This window comes from Phaseolus vulgaris, chromosome 2, assembly GCF_051622355.1.
Source record: "Phaseolus vulgaris cultivar YP4 chromosome 2, ASM5162235v1, whole genome shotgun sequence".
Classification (NCBI taxonomy): Eukaryota; Viridiplantae; Streptophyta; class Magnoliopsida; order Fabales; family Fabaceae; genus Phaseolus; species Phaseolus vulgaris.
This window is the reverse complement of record NC_143499.1, coordinates 16,324,220-16,342,377: the sequence shown is the minus strand read 5'-3', so window position 1 is coordinate 16,342,377 and position 18,158 is coordinate 16,324,220. Positions and strand designations below refer to the sequence as shown.

General features: G+C 34.6%; 1 protein-coding gene across 1 annotated transcript; it reads left to right on the top strand.

The window, feature by feature from the left end:
• The first annotated feature begins 6,980 nt into the window (after nucleotides 1-6,980).
• Nucleotides 6,981-9,487, top strand: LOC137810797 (uncharacterized). Its single transcript, XM_068612238.2, has 3 exons — nucleotides 6,981-8,547; nucleotides 8,659-9,058; nucleotides 9,131-9,487. Exons 1-3 carry the CDS (start codon nucleotides 7,112-7,114, stop codon nucleotides 9,485-9,487), a joined length of 2,193 nt encoding a protein of 730 aa, XP_068468339.1. The 5' UTR covers nucleotides 6,981-7,111.
• The last annotated feature ends 8,671 nt before the right edge of the window (nucleotides 9,488-18,158 follow it).

The window sequence follows — 18,158 nt, the reverse complement described above, 5'->3', positions numbered from 1 at the left end:
GTTAACTTAATCAATAGAGTGTTTATCATAAATAAACTATTAGACCCATTTTGTGAAGTAACTCGATTAGAAAAATTAAATAAATCACAGTAGATCAATGAAAATATTTGATGTCTTTTTCTTTATATTTTTCTAATCTTACTTTTTAGATATAATTTATTTCATTGTTATGTATTGTCAAAACTGATATTTAACATATTTAACTCAAAAACCTAAAAAAATATCCCATAATCAAAGTTGTAATGTATATTGTCAACACAGTGAAACAATTGAACCTGTTAACCGTCTTCATTAATTTGATTTTATTTAAAACATTACATATATTATTTGTTGAACTCATTAATAAATATTTTAAGGTATGCAATATCTATAATATATTTATATAAAAAATATGCAAAACGTTTTAAATATGCATACATTATACTTGATATTTACAACGAATAAACTATGATATGTAAAGAAAAATTATAAAAAAGAAAATGTTAAAAATGAAAGTTTTAATCTTTTAAAACTTTTTTAATTTAAGAGGAAACTAGTGAAAAGGAAACTTGTTTTAAATTGAAGAACAATAAGTAAAAACTGAAAAGAAAATAGTAATATATTTAATTCATGTGATAAATAAATTTAATTATATATTAGTATATTTAAAAAATATTTAAATAATCTAATATAAAATATATATTAAACTTTTTATTTTTCTTAAATAATTATATTAATTTAAAAATGTTACTTAAAGTTTGTTGGAAAAATATTATTAAAGGGAATCATTGTATTTAAAGTATTCATAACTTTGTAAATATTTTTTTAAAATATATAAAAAAATTGTAAAGTATACGTGAGGATTGGGAAGTTGTATGGAATAATATACATACAGAAGTTTTTAATGACACACGTCTCATCCATGTTTACTTCCAAAATTATGCGTTTCTTTTCTTTGGTTTATTCCGTAGAAAAGTCTTCACGCAGTGCAGTGTTGGATTTGCGTTCATCCAACGCCACAACTAGGTGTCGCCACGTGTGCTTCTCTGTGACCCACACTTCATCGTGCTTTTTTTTTTCTTTTTTTTTCTTTCAAAATTTTACCATATTTTTATCTCATAACTTAAAAATTGCTTCTCAACCGCCAAAATATTTGCATTTAAGTGCGTTTCAAAGCAATGATTAAAAAATGTATGATATCTACTTTTATCTATATAGTATCTGAAAAGAGAAAAATATTGATATGAGGTAAGAGAATAAGACTAAAAACACTTGAAAGTAAGTGGGAAAAAAAAATTAAGATTGTTCGAAAAAGGAAAAAGAAAACATATAATAGAAAATATGTTTATTGAAGTTAAAAAATTAAAATAAAGAAACTTCTTTCTAAACCATTGTTCTTGTTGACTCTCTCGTTGGTTGATTTGGATGGAAAGCTTCACTTCTAACTGTTTCCTCTAGATTTTGCTCTGCGTATTCTCGTTGTACTGGAACGTGACTCCGTTGGAACAGAGGGAGCACTACTTGTTGATCACACTCCGACCGACGATCAAGTTAGTGAGAACTTATGAAAATAAGATAAGTATTCAGTTTCAGTCTAGTATTAAAAAACAACGTACCTTAGGGTCTCAAGTCTTTTTTATAACTATCTCTTTAACAACTTTTTCTTAAAATAATATAATCTCAACTAAAAAGCATAACAAAAACAATATTCTGCCTACGGACACCTTTACTCACGGTGCTAACTTGCATACGAGAATCTCGTGCACCCTTATTTTCGGGTGCTCTCCGTTTAACTAATATCACCATATATTCAATTAACAACCTCATTCACATATTTATTTAACTACTACGTATATTCACAAATATTCTATTATAACAACTTAATATATATCGACATATATATTTAACTAACAAATTTATATTAATATACGACCAAACTTATTATTTTAATTATTCTCTATCGGGCTTACCAACAAAATTGGGCCAAACTCATGGCCCACCCTCTAGACCCAATAGCCGAGCTGACCATACCTACATGCCTATACCGAGGTCCTGAGCACTCATGTCTGGTACACAGGCCCCCAGGCTCGAGCTGAGCTTGACTAAGCGAAGATGCTTTCGAGTGCTTTGGTGGTTGACATGACGATTTCTCAGTGGGTAGGTGTTGCGCGGTGCACAGAGTGTTTCTGAGGCGACGTCTCACCACACTTAACCTAGTGCATACACGTGGCATCCTAATCGATGGTGGGAAAGCATTACCACTTCCCAACGTTCAAAAACTTATTCTCATTTTACTGTTTCATTTCTCTTAAACCTCTAAACACTCTCAGACTTCTTAGCTTCCTCTCCACGCTTCCACTTCCTTACTTTATAAACTCTCGCACATTTGAGATCCTCCATAGCAAAGAAAACTCTTCCTCCCAATCACTTAACATAACAGGTATTTTCTCTTTACCACTCTCCATCATCGAGCATTCATTTACTGATTATACTTCATGAGCTCATCATCAAGCATTTCATATTATTAATCAGATTACCTGAGTTAAGAATCTTTCTGGATTCACCATTTTCTGTTGATGATTTTTGGTTACTTGCCGATTGCGTTGTATGAACTTAGAACATGTCTCATTTTACTCTGAATTTGCTCATACTGCTTGGTCTTTAAAAATATTTGTATATGTTTTGTGTTTATGTTTTAGATATAATCTGCAATGGATTACAAAACCTTGTATCCCTAGGCACCCTCGAATCTTTTAGATGAAACCTCTTCTTATACCTCGCATGAGCTTATCGTAACCTTAAGAAAAAACGGTTGTCACTTTGGTAAAGAGGATGATAAATTGAGAATAGTTTCGTGTAGGGAGGATGAACCAGTATGCTACGATGATGAATCCTCAGACCCTGAGGGTCCATTTTGTTTCTTTTACGCAACCGTTTTTAAAAAAGTCCTTTTGCGTCTTCCCCTGTCCATTTTTGAAAATAATTGTTAACCGAGCTCAATGTAGCTCCGCCCCAGCTACACCCAAATAGTTTGGCATTCATCCGAGCCTTCATCATTCTTTGCTCACAGTTTAGCCTTTCGCCTTTTGTCGAGGTTTTTCTTTATTTCTTTGAGGCCAAACGCTTGGGCCGCCAACTATGGGTATCCTTTAACGATGCCCCTGGAAGAGCTTTGGTCACCCTCTTTTAGTCTTCCTACAAAACTTTAAAGGTAAATTCTTATAATTCTGTTGTAACAAAAGAAATTTGACCCTTCTGGACGGGTTCCCTTTGTATTGGACCCAAGAGCCATGATTCCAGGGTGCTCGGTGCCTGGAAGACCTACCCCCTTCAGATAAGGAGGTTTGCAAATTTCTGTCGAGCCTGAAGGTTGTCTTTGACACCGCCTTCCTTCTAAGCAAAGAGTTCACTCTTGGTGCTCTAAAAGCTTACACTGGTACTCCTTATTCCCTACCCTTAGTGAGAGGAACCTTTGCTATTCACTTGCTTTTCTTTGCATAGAGGATGTTGTCCAAATTTAGTAAGAAAGAGCTAGAAGAAATGGCCAAGAGGATAAGGTCAGCTGCCAACGTGCCCAAGGATTCCTTAAATTAAAAGCTGAAAGCTTTCGCTACTACTACCTCAACCCCAACTGGCGACGAGGAAACTTTCTCGGGGCCGATCTTCACAAGAAAAAGGAAGGCACTTGCTACCCCTAGCAAGCATTCTCACTCGGATGGGCGTGCTCCTTCTCACCATGCAGCTCCCTCTGAAGACCAGTCTCTACCCCGAGATATGGCGGTTATCCAAGAGGGCGAAGCAGAGAGCTCCAAAGGAAAGAATCTATGGGACCCAAGCCTTAACGCCCCTACATTCCTTGAGAAAGCCCTATTGCCTGCTGAAGAGAGGGAAATGCTTATGGCTCACGACGAAAACCACTTTGTTCGTGAAGCCATACGACAATTCAGCCTAGCCCTTCCCACAAGTTGTTTGGCTGCTACCAAAATGAAAGAGCGGAAGGTGGCAGAGGACTTGAAGGCCCAAGAATCTCCGAGCTCCGCAGAGAGATGGAACACCTGCAAAGTGAGCTCCAGCATACTAAAGACTTACAACAAGAAGCTGAGCAACACTTGGTCGAGAAAACCAAGGAGGCGGCAGGCCAAGCCCAAGAGGCTGCTGAAGAAAAGAGCAGGCTCAATTGAACAAGCATCAGGGCTTCACCCTAAAATTGACTACTCCCAACTTGGCCTAGGTAAAACCATGGTCAATGGTCAATTGAGGGATGAGTAGCCTTACCTTTCAACTATATGTAACTCCTTTAACACTTGAACAATGTAACACTTTATATTTATCAACACCTTTACCTTATGCATGATGATTATGAATATCTTTGCCAATGTATGTCTCGCTATTTAACTTAGTAAACCTCGATTAGCTTAAGCCAATGCATGTTACTTACTTATTAACCTCGACCAGCTTAACCATATCAACTACCGTAAATGCAAATAACTTGTCACTTTAGCTAACTTATATCCACATCTCAAGCGTAAAGTAGCCAGGATAGCAAGAATTCAATTCACAAACTAAGCATGAGAAATCATGGGGTTCTCAAAGAACTAACTTTTTGATGAATTATACCCCATAGCCGCAACGAGTCGATGCTCATTCTCGATGTATATATATATATATATATGTGTGTGTGTGTGTGTGTGTGTGTGTGTGTGTGTGTGTGTGTGTGTGTGTGTATAGATTGACATAATAGCTAATTGACTCAATGAGAGTGCATGTATAATGTTGAACAGGAACTGTCAATGTAATGTGTAGTTTTATAAAATTATGAGTTAAATGAAATTCTAAGCTTTGGTATGATTTAATTGTGTGATTTTGGATATTGTGAGATGTGGAATATGATTTTTAATCAAGATATAGTATTTTCAGGAAAGAAAATATCGTGTTAAGATTATTTAGGATGTGCATTGACTAGGGATTCGTCTAGAAGGAGATATCCTGACTCTCCTGAGATAATGAAATCATATAGATGAAGTGATTCAAGTGGTGAGATTAGAAAGAGGTTCATATGAATGGGTAAGTTGTTTGAAAGATAACTAACTTGACATGTTATATGAGTTAACCCTGTCATACTAGGAGAGATGATATTGAAATTATTTATGCGCATAGTTGTGTGGATTTCACAGTGAGATATAGGGATGGCAAAGCGGGGCAGGCCATGCGGGCCGGCCCGTGGCCCGCAGGTAAAAAATGCGGGGCGGGCTAACCTTTTCAATCCGCTAACCCGCATTAGCCCGCCCCGCATTAGCTCGCAGCCCGCGCGGGCCAGCAGCGGGGCGGGCTGGCCTGCTAACCCGCAAGAAAAAAATGTCATTGTTTCAATGTGTGCAGATGACGAAGAAGATTATAATTATGAAAAAATGGATGAAAGTTCTTCTAAGGCGACATCCAATGTTATTGAAATGAAAAAATGTCAATAATGTTTATGTTTAATGTTTTTGTATTAATGTTTATGTTTATGTTTAATGTTTTGGAATTAGGTATGTTTAATGTTTTGGAAGTGGAAGAATAGTGATATTTGATATTTATCTTAATGTTTAATTTTTTGATGTTTGACTATGTTTGAAAAGGAAGAAAAAAAAATTGGATTTGATAGTAACAAATATATAGGTTTAATTTGACAATTTTTAAGAACAAAATGTAAAAAAAAATATTTAATTTAAAAATAAAATAAAAAAACGCTGGTAGGCCTGCAAACCCGCGGGCCAGCTCTTATGCGGGGCGGGTCGGGAATTCTAACCCGCAATAACTTTGCGGGGCGGGCCAACCCGGCTCGCATTTTTGCGGGCCAAGCGCGGGGCGGGTTAGCCCACTTTGCCACCCCTAGTGAGATAGTATGACAGGTGCAAATCTCTGAGTCTAAGTCAATGCACGAGTCTTCTAAAAGTAGATTCAAGTGTCTATGTGTTGTGAGTCAGTAGAAGTCTGACATGTGAAAGATGAATTTATGAATTTTAATAGACACTTGATGGTTTGAGAAATTGTATGAGACTTGATGAATTATGTTTATTAATTTGAAATTGAAATTATATAGAAATATTTATCTAGTTAGCTTACCCTGTTCTTTCTTTGTGTTTGTTTCTTTATCTGTGATGATCGTGTTTTACACGAGAGCTTATCAGGCTGCAAGTAATAAAACTCCTCAGTGAAGAACTGGAGGATGAGATAACTTTCATTTGAATGCTTTGTTTTGTTTTGGAAACTTTTGGTGTATATATTAAAATCCCTATGAAAAGGGATATCTTTTTGAGATAGTTGTACACATTCAGTTGTTTATTATATGCATGGTTGTCAAACTCGCGAGTCAACTCGTTGACTCGTCCGAGTTCACGTTTCCACTTTGCCTTACCGAGTTAACTCGGTAGCAGACTCGGTTTTAAGGTAAACTCGGTGGACTCGGTGTGGAATCGGTAGACTCGGTGTGGACTCGCGACTCTGGTCCGAGTTGGCGAGTCCAGCTGGGTTTTTTTTTTTAAAAACAAAACTGTGTCGTTTTGAATGGGGGCCTGAATGAAATAAAAAAACTTAGGTTTTTGCGTTTCGTTTTGTGTTTCCGTTCTGTTCTGTGGAGTGTAGCAGCGATCGATTGAGTTGTGAGTTGTAGTGGTGGTGGTGGTCGCGTCGCAAGTTGCAGTGGTGGTGGTCGCGAGTTGCTGCAGGTTGCTGTAGGTGGTGCGGTGGTCGCGTCGGGAGTTGCTGCAGGTGGTGGTGTCGCGTTGCTGCAAGTGGGGCGTCGCGGTGGTGCGTTGCGGAGGTCGCGTCGGGAGTTGTTGCAGGTGGTGGTGTCGCGTTGCTGCAGGTGGGGCGTCGCGGTGGTGCGTTGCGGAGGTCGCGTCAGAGTGTTCGCGACTCGTGGGTTGTTGCAGGTGGGGCGTCGCGGTGGTGCGTTGCTGCTCGTCATATAAGGTTAGAGTTTGGTGTGTGAAATTAGGGTAGGAAAGGGAAGGGATTATTAGGGTTCTGTTTTTTTTTTAATTGGCTGCAGAATGGACTGTTTTTTAATTGAGAATAGTTGCTGGTTGCCCTGCACTTTTGTTTTTTTTTACAGAAATTGAATTTGGAGGAGCAGTATTTTTGTTAAGAAATGTCTGGGAGTGGATCAAATTCAAGTGAGCTCAATAGAACTACATCTGCATCTTCTAATAGAAGTAAAAATGCTCCAGGAAACAGAACTGATGTTGGATGGAAGCATGGGATAGATATTAATGGCAATGGTAAAAAAGTGAAGTGTAGTTATTGTTCAAAGACTATGAGTGGAGGAATATTTAGGTTCAAACATCATCTGGCTGGAACTAGGGAGGACTCTGAACCTTGTTGTTCTGTTCCAGAAGAAATAAGAGATTTGATGATAAAAATTGTTGCAGAAGCTAAGCAAGCCTCTTTGAAAAAAAGAAAGTTAAATATAATTGATGAAGACCAAGGATGTGAGGGGCTTGAAGAAAGACAACATATATTTGGTTCTAAAGGAAAAGAAAAAGTTGGTAGTAAGGGGGCAGTTCAAGCTACCATAAATCAAATGATGAAGAAAGGTTATAAAGAAGAAGTGGATGCTCAAGTTGCTGAATTTTTTTACACAAGTGCCATTCCGTTTAATGTAATTAAAAATCCAGCTTTTACAAAGATGTGTGAAATGATTGGAAAATATGGAGCTGGATATAAACCTCCATCTTATCATGATATTAGAGAAAAACTATTGAAGCAAGCAATTGAAAAAACTGATTTAGTGCTTCAAGAATACAAGGAAGAGTGGAAGAAAACAGGTTGCACAATCATGTCTGATGGGTGGACAGATAAAAAGAGGCGTTCTATTTGCAACTTCTTGGTAAATAGTCCTAAAGGGACTGTTTTTATGTATTCATTGGACACCTCGGACATATCAAAAACTGCAGATAAAGTTTTTAAGATGCTGGATGATGTTGTTGAATTAGTTGGAGAAGAAAATGTGGTACAAGTGGTGACTGATAATGCTGCAAATTTCAAGGCAGCTGGAGAGTTGTTGATGCAAAAAAGGGAGCATTTGTATTGGACCCCATGTGCTGCCCACTGCATTGATTTGATTTTTGAAGATTTTGAAAAGAAGTTGAAGGTCCATGAGCTTACTATCAAGAAAGGAAGAAAGATCACCACTTATATTTATGGCAGATCAATGCTAATCAGCATGTTGAAGAAGTTCACAAAAGAAAAAGACTTGATAAGACCGGGTGTAACTAGATTTGCCACCGCTTATTTAACTCTAGTTTGTCTTCATGAACTGAAAGCCTCATTATTGACCATGTTCAGTTCTGAAGAATGGAAAACAAGTAAATTTGGAACTTCACAAGAGGGGAAAAAGGTTGAAAATATGATATTAGACAACCGATTTTGGAAGAATATCTCCACGTGCCTCAAAGTTGTTGCCCCTCTTATGGTGGTCCTAAGATTGGTGGATTCAGATGCAAAACCTGCAATGGGTTTCATATATGAAGAGATGGATCGTGCAAAGGAGAAGATTAAGAACAATTTTAATCATATTAAGAAAAGGTAAAAATTTTATAGCTTTTCTCTTTAAAAAATTAATTACTCCTTCTTCTTCTATTACTTATATGATAGTTGGTTGGTTGGTATTGATTACTATTGAATGAATGTATGTAGCTATGAAGAGGTTTGGCAAATAATTGATGCAAGATGGGATAATCAACTTCATAGGCCTCTGCATGCAGCTGCATACTATCTTAATCCACAATTCCATTATGAACCTGAGTTTAGATCTGATGATCCTGAGGTGAAAGAAGGCTTGTATACATCCATGAGAAGATTGGTTAAGGATGCTGCTGAAAGAAGGATAATTAATGTGCAACTTGTTGAGTATCATTTTGGTAGAGGAGCCTTTGCAATGGATGACGCAAAGGAAAGTAGAAAAACAATACTTCCTGGAGAATGGTGGGAGATGTTTGGGTATAGAACTCCTGAGTTGAAGAGGTTTGCTATCCGAATTCTAAGCTTGACTTGTAGCTCTTCTGGATGTGAGCGAAATTGGAGCTCATTTGAAATGGTAATTGAAGTTATTTATAATTTCTTTATTTAGTTTTATATGGTTAGTTACTAAATTTCCTATTTAATATAGGTTCATACAAAGAGAAGAAACCGTTTGCATCAGAAAAAGATGAATGATTTGGTGTATGTCATGTACAACTTGAAGTTGAGTAATAAGCAAATTAGAAAAACAGTTGCTCTTCCCTTTGATGATATTCAATCAGATGATGAATGGATAACTGAAGAGGGAGATAATATTGATGAGATTGATCAAGTTCAAGATGCAAATGTTCACTTAAATCCGGCAATAACAGTTCCAACTCTAGATGCATTTGATCTTGAAAATTTGACTTTTGATGTCAATGTGGATGAAGATGAAGATGAAGATGGAGATGATGATGGAGATGATGGAGAGGATATCATTAGAGGATTGGACATGGAAATTTGAATTTCTAATTATTTAATTTTTATGACTTGAATTGAACAATTTAACTTTTGTAGTATTTGTATGACCTTCTTTATTTCAGACTTTGAAGTTAGATGATTTGGTATATTATTAATTCTCATTCAGGACTAAATGTAGTTATTTACACTATTTTTTTTTTAATATGAAAGTAGACTCTTACGAGTCTACGAGTCGAGTCTACGGAGCTCCCACGAGTCTACGTAGACTCGCGAGTTTGACAACCATGATTATATGTGGGTAAAAAAAATTAGGGATGTTACAATTTGTTTCATAAAATACTTGAATTTAAATAAATTATTTTTATTTTCAATAACTAATTCTAAAATTAACACTTAAGATAAAATTTGTACGGGTATAGGACTTGGATAGTACCTGTTACCAACTTGAATAATTGTTTCTCATCCTTCGGTTGCTCCTCCTTCATCTTTCTTATCGTATTTGCTCTCTAATACTCGGTTGAGAGTAAACTTTCAAAACGTTCTCCAATGATCAAGTAATTTTTTTGTATTAGAATGAATGATATATTGATAAAAGCGTACATTACTCTTGTATAACAATGCTTATTTATAGTGTTAATAGTGAGTTATTTCATTTATGGGTCGTATCTAATACGTATCTTTGTTAATAAATCATTACTTGGTTTATCGCATGTTTACCGAATTTATAGCATATTACTTGATTTACCGTGTATCTCTTTATTTTCCATTAATGTATTAACTTTATCCGGTCGATTGACTCTCGATACTAAGTGACATGGCTCACTTGGCTCAGACCGATACACTTGCCCCCTAGGTTCGAGGAAAACCTTCCAGAAGAGCCTGAATGTGGTCATTTGGTGTCTCGAGGTTAGAAGTGACAATATTAAGCATTAATGGTGTGTAGTGTCAGAGGGTGATTGGACGAACATTGCTCAACACTTCGTTCAAGTTTAACCTAATTTTTTATCTGGGAGATCTAACGGTCCAACTGAACTCGTTGGATTAAATGAATCCAATGATTGAGAACATGACAATTTTTCGTCTCTTCGTCATAGGAAATCTATAAATAGTAGTTCATTTTGAACTTTTCTATGTTTCGCTTACTCACTCTGACTCCGAACACTAAGTGATATTCCGTGTGTTGAGTTGTGCTTCTATCTTTTTCTTCTATATCATTAGAATGAACCCATACCAACCCTAGTGAGGTGATACAAACCACAACAACCAGCAGATGACTAAGGACATATCAAACACTTCACAAAAAAGGTCATTCATCTCAGTATACAAAGTCGGGCCCCTCCAAACCTCGAGAAAACATTAGCAGAAGAAGAACAAGTTATAAACTAGAATATCAAAAGTTCTTCTTTCTGGTCTTTCCACAAGAGAAAAGTTATGTAAATAAATTGGGCTTAGTTTGGGGGTCCAAAAATAGAAATAGGCTAGAGTAGGTTCACAAAGCATAAAAGGGAGTGTACATAGTGAAATGGGCTTGTACCAAGCCCACTTTTTCAAGACAAGAAACCTAGAATTAGGGATTTTAACCTACCTTCTAGAAGCTATGCCTAAAGGTGTGGTTTTGACTATGGTCAACACCCTAGGTAGCCCCTCTCCCTTGCCTTTTCTACTCTTCACCCATCTTGCCCACCAAGGCACCCCTTCCTATAAATAGGGTGTCTTGCCTCATGTATTTACACATTGAAATTTTAAGTAAATAAACTCTGCTTGAGTGAATTGAGAGTCTGAGTACTCCTTTTAATCTGGGTCTTATCTTGGGTGGGTAGTATCCTAAGTGGCGACTCTGGGTCTTATCTTGAGTGAGTGACATCTCAAGTGGCGGCTCTTGCATCACTCATCTTGAAGTCCCTCTACTCTAAGTGGCATGAATTCCCTTTCTAATCCATAAGTTCTTTTCATCTCTTCATCTTTTTCCTTCTTTATTTGCGCCATTATCCATTTCCATTTCATGTTCTTTAATGTTCCTTCCATTCAGTCATTCTTTATCATTTTATTCTTGTTTTGTTTTCTCTTTTATGTTCTCTTCAATTATGCACCTTTGCATCATTGTCACCATATTATTGTGTTTTTCTCTTTGCCCTTGTGAAGTGAACCTTCACACTTACTTAACCACTTGGTTAAGTTCGTGTCTAATGGGAATCTTCTTAGGGTTCTCACCTTAAATTGTTAAATAAAAAATCATAAATAAGAGCAACCAATTTAAAATGTGCAATCCTAAAATCAACTCACTTGTGTAACCAAACAGATTACCCTTTTTCGCGGATCATATCCTATGGATGAATTTATTTTTAGGGTGTCCATGTTAAAACCTGACTCTCCTCAAGATGTGATTGCAACCGATAGTTGTAGTCGTTCTTAGCGTGTTTCTCACGGTCAGGAAAATGGTCTCCAAGAATTCTTTTATGTTTTTACCTTTTTCACATATTACCATTCCTATTGATGAGTTCACGATAGAGGGTCCTTAAGATTCTCAACATAGTGTCGACCCAACTTCATCCTAACTCTTAGGCGGCACTTCAAGTTTTTAGACTTATTTGTGATTTATTCTAGTAGAGATCGTCCCTTCAATCTTTTATTTTTTTACTATAACTTGTGTTCGACTCATCCTGTAAGTTGGCTTTCGTTGTCAAGTCGCCCAGATATCATTATTTTTTTTCCCTTTACTTCTTCCTATAAAATTTGAAGAATAGATATTTTAAAATCTTTTTGAGTCTGACGGTAAACCTTAACTTTATGATTTTGATGGTAAGTCCAAGTTTTCTTCTAATGAATTTCATATATTTTAAAAAATTTATCTTTATGTATAATATTAAGTACAAAGAAATTTAAAAAAAAAAAATTAAGTTGTCTTGTGCAATTTAAAGTATTGTTTCCTTCATCTATCTATTATTTAAGTTACGTATGTTATATATATATATATATATATATATATATAAAGGAATTTGTTTCCATTGTTTAAGTTTAACTCACTTTTATCGACTTAAATTATTTTTACGTAAATATCTAATAAGAATAAAGTCTTCCAATATTGTAATTCTTCCACTCTTTCTTTAGCACTTTTTTAAAAAAAATCATTGAATGGATTTTTACACAAATATTTAATAAAAATTTCTTTGTACATCCACCGATCAACACTTCGGTCCTTCCACCCTTTCTTTAAGCATAAAAAAAATATTAAAAACTTATTTTATGATTTTGTAGATATATTTTTACTTTTAAAACAAAAAATAGAAATAACTATCATATTGTTTAGTCTAAAATAATAATTATTTATGTAAAGTAAAATAGATTATTAATCTTAAAGTCTTCTTTCATAATCACCAATAGGCATATGCATCTAAAATTTATCATAAACATCAATTTCTTCATGTATAAAAACACAATTTGATTTAGGATAAAATAATTTATTAGTAAGTAAATTTATATTTAATTCAATCTCATAAAATAGATTTGTAAAGTGAGATTTTTATTTCAATTAGGTATTATGATTTGGTCACATCTTTAGTAAATGTGATCTCCAACATACCCCTCACATAGAGGCATGGACATCTTGGACGTGAAATTAAATATTTGTTGGTGATCCAATAGGAGCTTGACGACGAATGAAGTAATAGTCCCAACAAATCTTACTAGGATATAATCTTTTAATATGACTTAAATATCATATTAATAAGTCAATTTATACTTAACTCAATCATACAAAACTAGTTTGTATGGTGGTGTTTAAACCCCGACTTATATATATATGTATATATATATGTATATATATATGTATATGTATATATATATATATATATACATATATATATATACATATATATATAATGATTTGTTCATATCCCTAGTCAATGTAGAATTTCCATAATACACTACATTTATCGATTCCTTTTTCAAGGAATGTATATGAACTCGAATTGGATACCTTAAAAAATTCTCAAGGCAAAACAATATCTAAAAGATAAGTGATAGAAAGAGAAGTACATGAATAATTTATATGGTTCACCCACAACATCAACTACGTTCAATCCTCTCAAGTAAATAACTTGAGAGCTTTTATCAACACAAGTATTATACACCTTTTCAGGTACAGGTATTCTCCACTTCTCCAGGTAATGAGTATTATACATCTCTTCACGTAACAAGTATTTTACACCTCTCCAAGTAACAAGTCTTAATCTCCCCCTGAGACTAAGATCTCTCAACAAGTGAGAAAACACTCCCAATCAAAGAGCAGTAGGGAAAGCGCACAAGGTTATCTTTTCATAGTGAACAATTTACAATATATGGCTCACTAATGAGCATATATTTATTCACACTCATTAGATTTAATCATAGACTATTGGTCTATAATAATAAATAAATCCATTGTTTTAATTCAGATTCATATAATTGGGTTTATTTGGGCCTTAACTATGTTTTTTGTTAATTTTGTGTTTTTTAGACTAGTTTGAAGGAAGTTTCTACCTTTGTGAATGAGCCAAATATGCAAAAGTCCAAGTTGCTTCTTTGAATCAAAACAAAAAATAAATTCTAAGGAGAAGAATGAGAAAATAAAATCTATAATATCTCATAAATAGAATTGGAAGCAAATCTTTTGCAAAATATAAGAATTTTGGAAAGTTGGAAACTGAGAAACTATTAACAAAATCTAATTCATAATATTTTCCCAAGATCTTTGGAGCATAAAAACTTAAAAAAAGACACAAGCTTCAAGGAGAAAAGAGGGGGAGCTTCATAGGGTTTTTTTAGTTTCTTTTCTTCTTTGTAATTCTTTTGTTTTCCCTTCGCATGGAAGGCTAAACCTTTTTGGTTGTTTCCTTTGTAATTCCCCATTGAGTTATGAGGTTTTGATCAATAAAAGCTTTGGTATTTTAATTCTCTATAGCAGTTGTTGTAATATCCTAATTTCCAAGAAAAATGGTTTTTGTGAGAGGTTGTACTTGAACACATGATTGAGAGTCTTTCTTATCTTAAACTTGGGTTTCTTAGTTAGTTCGCATTGTTCTAATTAATTTATTGGGCGCATGATTCAAGAGAGAGGACATAGACATTCCCATGGAGTATACGAATGGAACAAAGTGAGTACTAATTAAACCAGTAGACGTATGTTTTACTGGTGAGTTTCAGTTGAATAAGAAGGACGCATGTTCAATCTGGTTTAGCTCGGTTTGAGGATTGAGAAATGATTAATATTTAGAGAAACTATGAAGAATTCAATGGTGGAAGAACTTGGAAATCAACTACTTTTTAATTTCTATTTTAATCTCTTTTATATTTTATGCACAAGTATCTCTATTCCTTTTTATCTTTATTGCTATTGCTAATTTTGATTGCTTGGAGATAGATTCTAAACATTGATCTATTAATTTCACTATTGGATTTGTTGGGAAACGACTTGGGGTCATATGACCATAATTATACTATCATATAATCTCTTTAGCATTAGATAAGTTTACGCTATAATCATTTTAATTTGACACCAAAGTGACAATTATCACTAACTCCCCAAAATATAAACGCTCTAAACAACAGATATGAAATACACTAAAGAATTTGATTGCATTGTAAACTTATGAACTCTTGTATCTTCTCTTGTGTGTCTTCTTCATCTTCAAGGTCTTTATATAGCTTTCAGATAGTGATTGTTGAAGCTTTGGATTCTTCTCTTGTTCACGTAGTCATTAGAGACTAGAAATGGAATTTTTTTTAATCTGATTAATCCTTCTTCTTCTTGGACATTAAATGTATTTTGAATTGTTTATATTATTTTTCCAAATGTGAACGTTGATACTTCAATACTGTGATCTTGAGTATCTTCAATCATATCCTTCATTGATGTGTATTGGTCATCATCTACTGCTCATCAGACACTGAGTATGACAACTTTTGCTTTGATTTGATTATGCACGTCTTTGAGCATGTGAAACATTTTGAATTATTTTTCATTCAAATTTCTAATGTGTACCTTAACCCTTAAATACTTGTGACTAATTCTTCAATCACATCCTTGTCATGTTATATCTTCATGAATGCAATAAACACTTGATAAGGAAACTTTAGCTTTGTTGATATCTCTATGTCTTTGCACTTATGAATGATTGGTGTTCTTTTTATAATTAATTGAACAGATAAATCAATTAGTTGATTTTATTGAGTTTTGAATCTAATTCCAGTATTTGTGAAAATTTTAACAAATCACCCCTCCTCTTTTTTCAAGAAACCTATTTTAACAAAACATAGTTTTTTTTTTTTACAGACGAACTAGTATAAAAATGTCAAGCATAATCTTTCTCTATTCTAATATTCAATTTTAGCCAACACCGAATGTGGTGCAAACAACTATCTTTTTGTATTTGCAACGTTAATCTGCTTCGTAAAACATGATAAAAAAACTAGATGTGAACTTTGTTTATATATGAACCAATGTAAAATATCAAGCATACATCTTTCTCAACTTTAATTTACATACCATTGAATGACAACTGACCAAAAATGAGAGTCCTTTTAAACAAGATTTAGAAAAACTTTTGACAATACATTTGTAAAGTTAAAATTATGTCTAATTGTATTTCATCTGACGTTGTGTTACGGAAATTTTTGAGAATGCGTCTATCAAGTTAAAATTACATCTAGTTGTATCTCATCAAATGCTGATTTTACAAAAAATCTTCAAGAAAAAAATTTAAATAGACAATACAATCATCCTTTATTGTGTATTATACCTCCTTTCACAAATTCTAATATTCCCTCATATAAAAGCGATAGAAGAAAACATTCATAAGAAGAAATTGAGAAAACTAATTCTTCTATAAATTCTTCACTGCCATATATATTATTTAGAGTGCTGGCTAAACTAAAAAAGGGGTTAATATTTTATTCGTCTAAAAGACATTAAATCCTAAGTCTTAACTTAGAACCCTTGTGTACACATTCAACCTTCAACACTATTTCTTGTAAGCAAAATTAAGAATGACTATTGTGTTAAATAATACTCGCTTTTACAGAAACTATTTCTTGTAAGCAAAATTAAGAATGATTATCGTGTTAAATAATACTCTTTACGGAAACTTGGAGAATTTCTAAACAATACTTTCCGTGCTAAGTAAAAAACACTTCTTATAATACTAAAAAAAACTAAACATAATTTTATGTTAAGAATTAATCTTGTGTTAAGACAAATCAATAAAAAAATTGTATTTATTTTCTTCATTTCTCATTTGAAGTAGCATAAAATTGTATTTTAGAATTTTTAGAAAGAACAAGTTTTAAATTGTGATTATTTGTCAATTTTGACAAAAAAAAATTCTATCAAATCTTGAGTTTTATTATAACTCTATATTTTTGAAAAATATTAAACGATTTATTTGTTTTTAGAAAGATTATTTAAATTCTTTTGTTAAAATACAATTGTACCTGTATAGAGGGAGGGGATCCAAGTAACACAATTTGGTGACATGTCCATGTCTCCTAGTTGTTTGTTGGGTATCTTCAAGCTTCCTTCCTTCGTTGTTGAACTCAGGCAGTCGAGGGTACCTACGATTGCACTCCAACGCTCAAATCAGTACTAGTATTTTGGGTGTGTTATTTTAGAGTAAAAACGTACCTTACAACCTTGTGGAGGTTTTACTTATAGTGCTAATTATGGGCTTTCTCCATGATGAGCCAGTTATCAGTTATTAACTGATACATCGTGATCCCTGATTAATAGGGAGGTATGTTGTTTAAGGAATATCCCAGATTAACGTCTCTAGTTAATCAGTATTTAACTGATTTTGCGCAGATGTTTCCCACATATTTCGGATATGATTATAGCACATTAAATGTTGTTGTAATTGTGGTTACTCTTATTTAATGCGTGACTTGAAGTGTTCTTTCACTCGGTCGGTCAGTCCTGTGATCGAGACAAACTCGTCCGGTGCCGACCAGCAAACTTGCCCCAGGCTCGAACAGATTCATATCTGAAGAGTCGAATAGAACTATTGGAGTTCCCGAGGTTGGATGGGACTGCTGGGGATATTAAATGCGTGGCAGGGATGTGACGCTTGGCAGAGCCGCCGTTTCAAGATGCACTGTTTCATCAGATGTATTTGATGGTCAAGATTTCGCGTCACTTCGAATGTTGAGTGGTACTGACCATTGGATAACGTTAGATCCAACAGTTCTTTTATACAACAAAAAATGAGAGGAGGGGAGTGGAGAGGACGTTCAGCTAGAGGAAGATCAGTCTGTCATGGAGGCTATAGGGCTGCACAAGACTATACTACCTTCTTCTTCTCAAATTTCCCAAGTGGCTTTGGGGAAGTTGATATGCTTAGGATCTTTCAGAAATGGGCTAGAGTTAAAGAGGTTTTTATTTCACGTAGACTCAACAAATGGGGACGGAGGTTTGGGTTTGTGAGCTTCTTCGGTGTGAGTAATGCAGGACGCATGGAGAGAGAGTTAGATCAGGTTTATATCAGGAGTAGGAAGCTGTATGTGAACATCCCTAAATACAAGAGAAATGCACCTGAACCCAAGAGGATGGATAGGAGGGAACAGAGGGCCCCAAGCATAGAGAAACAGTCGGTACATAAGATGCGTAACCAAAAGGACAATGAGCCTACAGGGAAGTAGAGCAGCAAGGATATGTGGGTGGAGAAGAAAGGGAAGAGGTCCTATGC

Excerpts from the sequence above, each read along its gene's own strand:
- LOC137810797 (XM_068612238.2), top strand. The coding sequence starts at position 7,112 with ATGTCTGGGAGTGGATCAAATTCAAGTGAGCTCAATAGAACTACATCT. Across the intron at positions 8,548-8,658 it reads TTTAATCATATTAAGAAAAG|CTATGAAGAGGTTTGGCAAA; the intron begins GTAAAAATTTTA and ends GAATGTATGTAG. Across the intron at positions 9,059-9,130 it reads ATTGGAGCTCATTTGAAATG|GTTCATACAAAGAGAAGAAA; the intron begins GTAATTGAAGTT and ends TATTTAATATAG.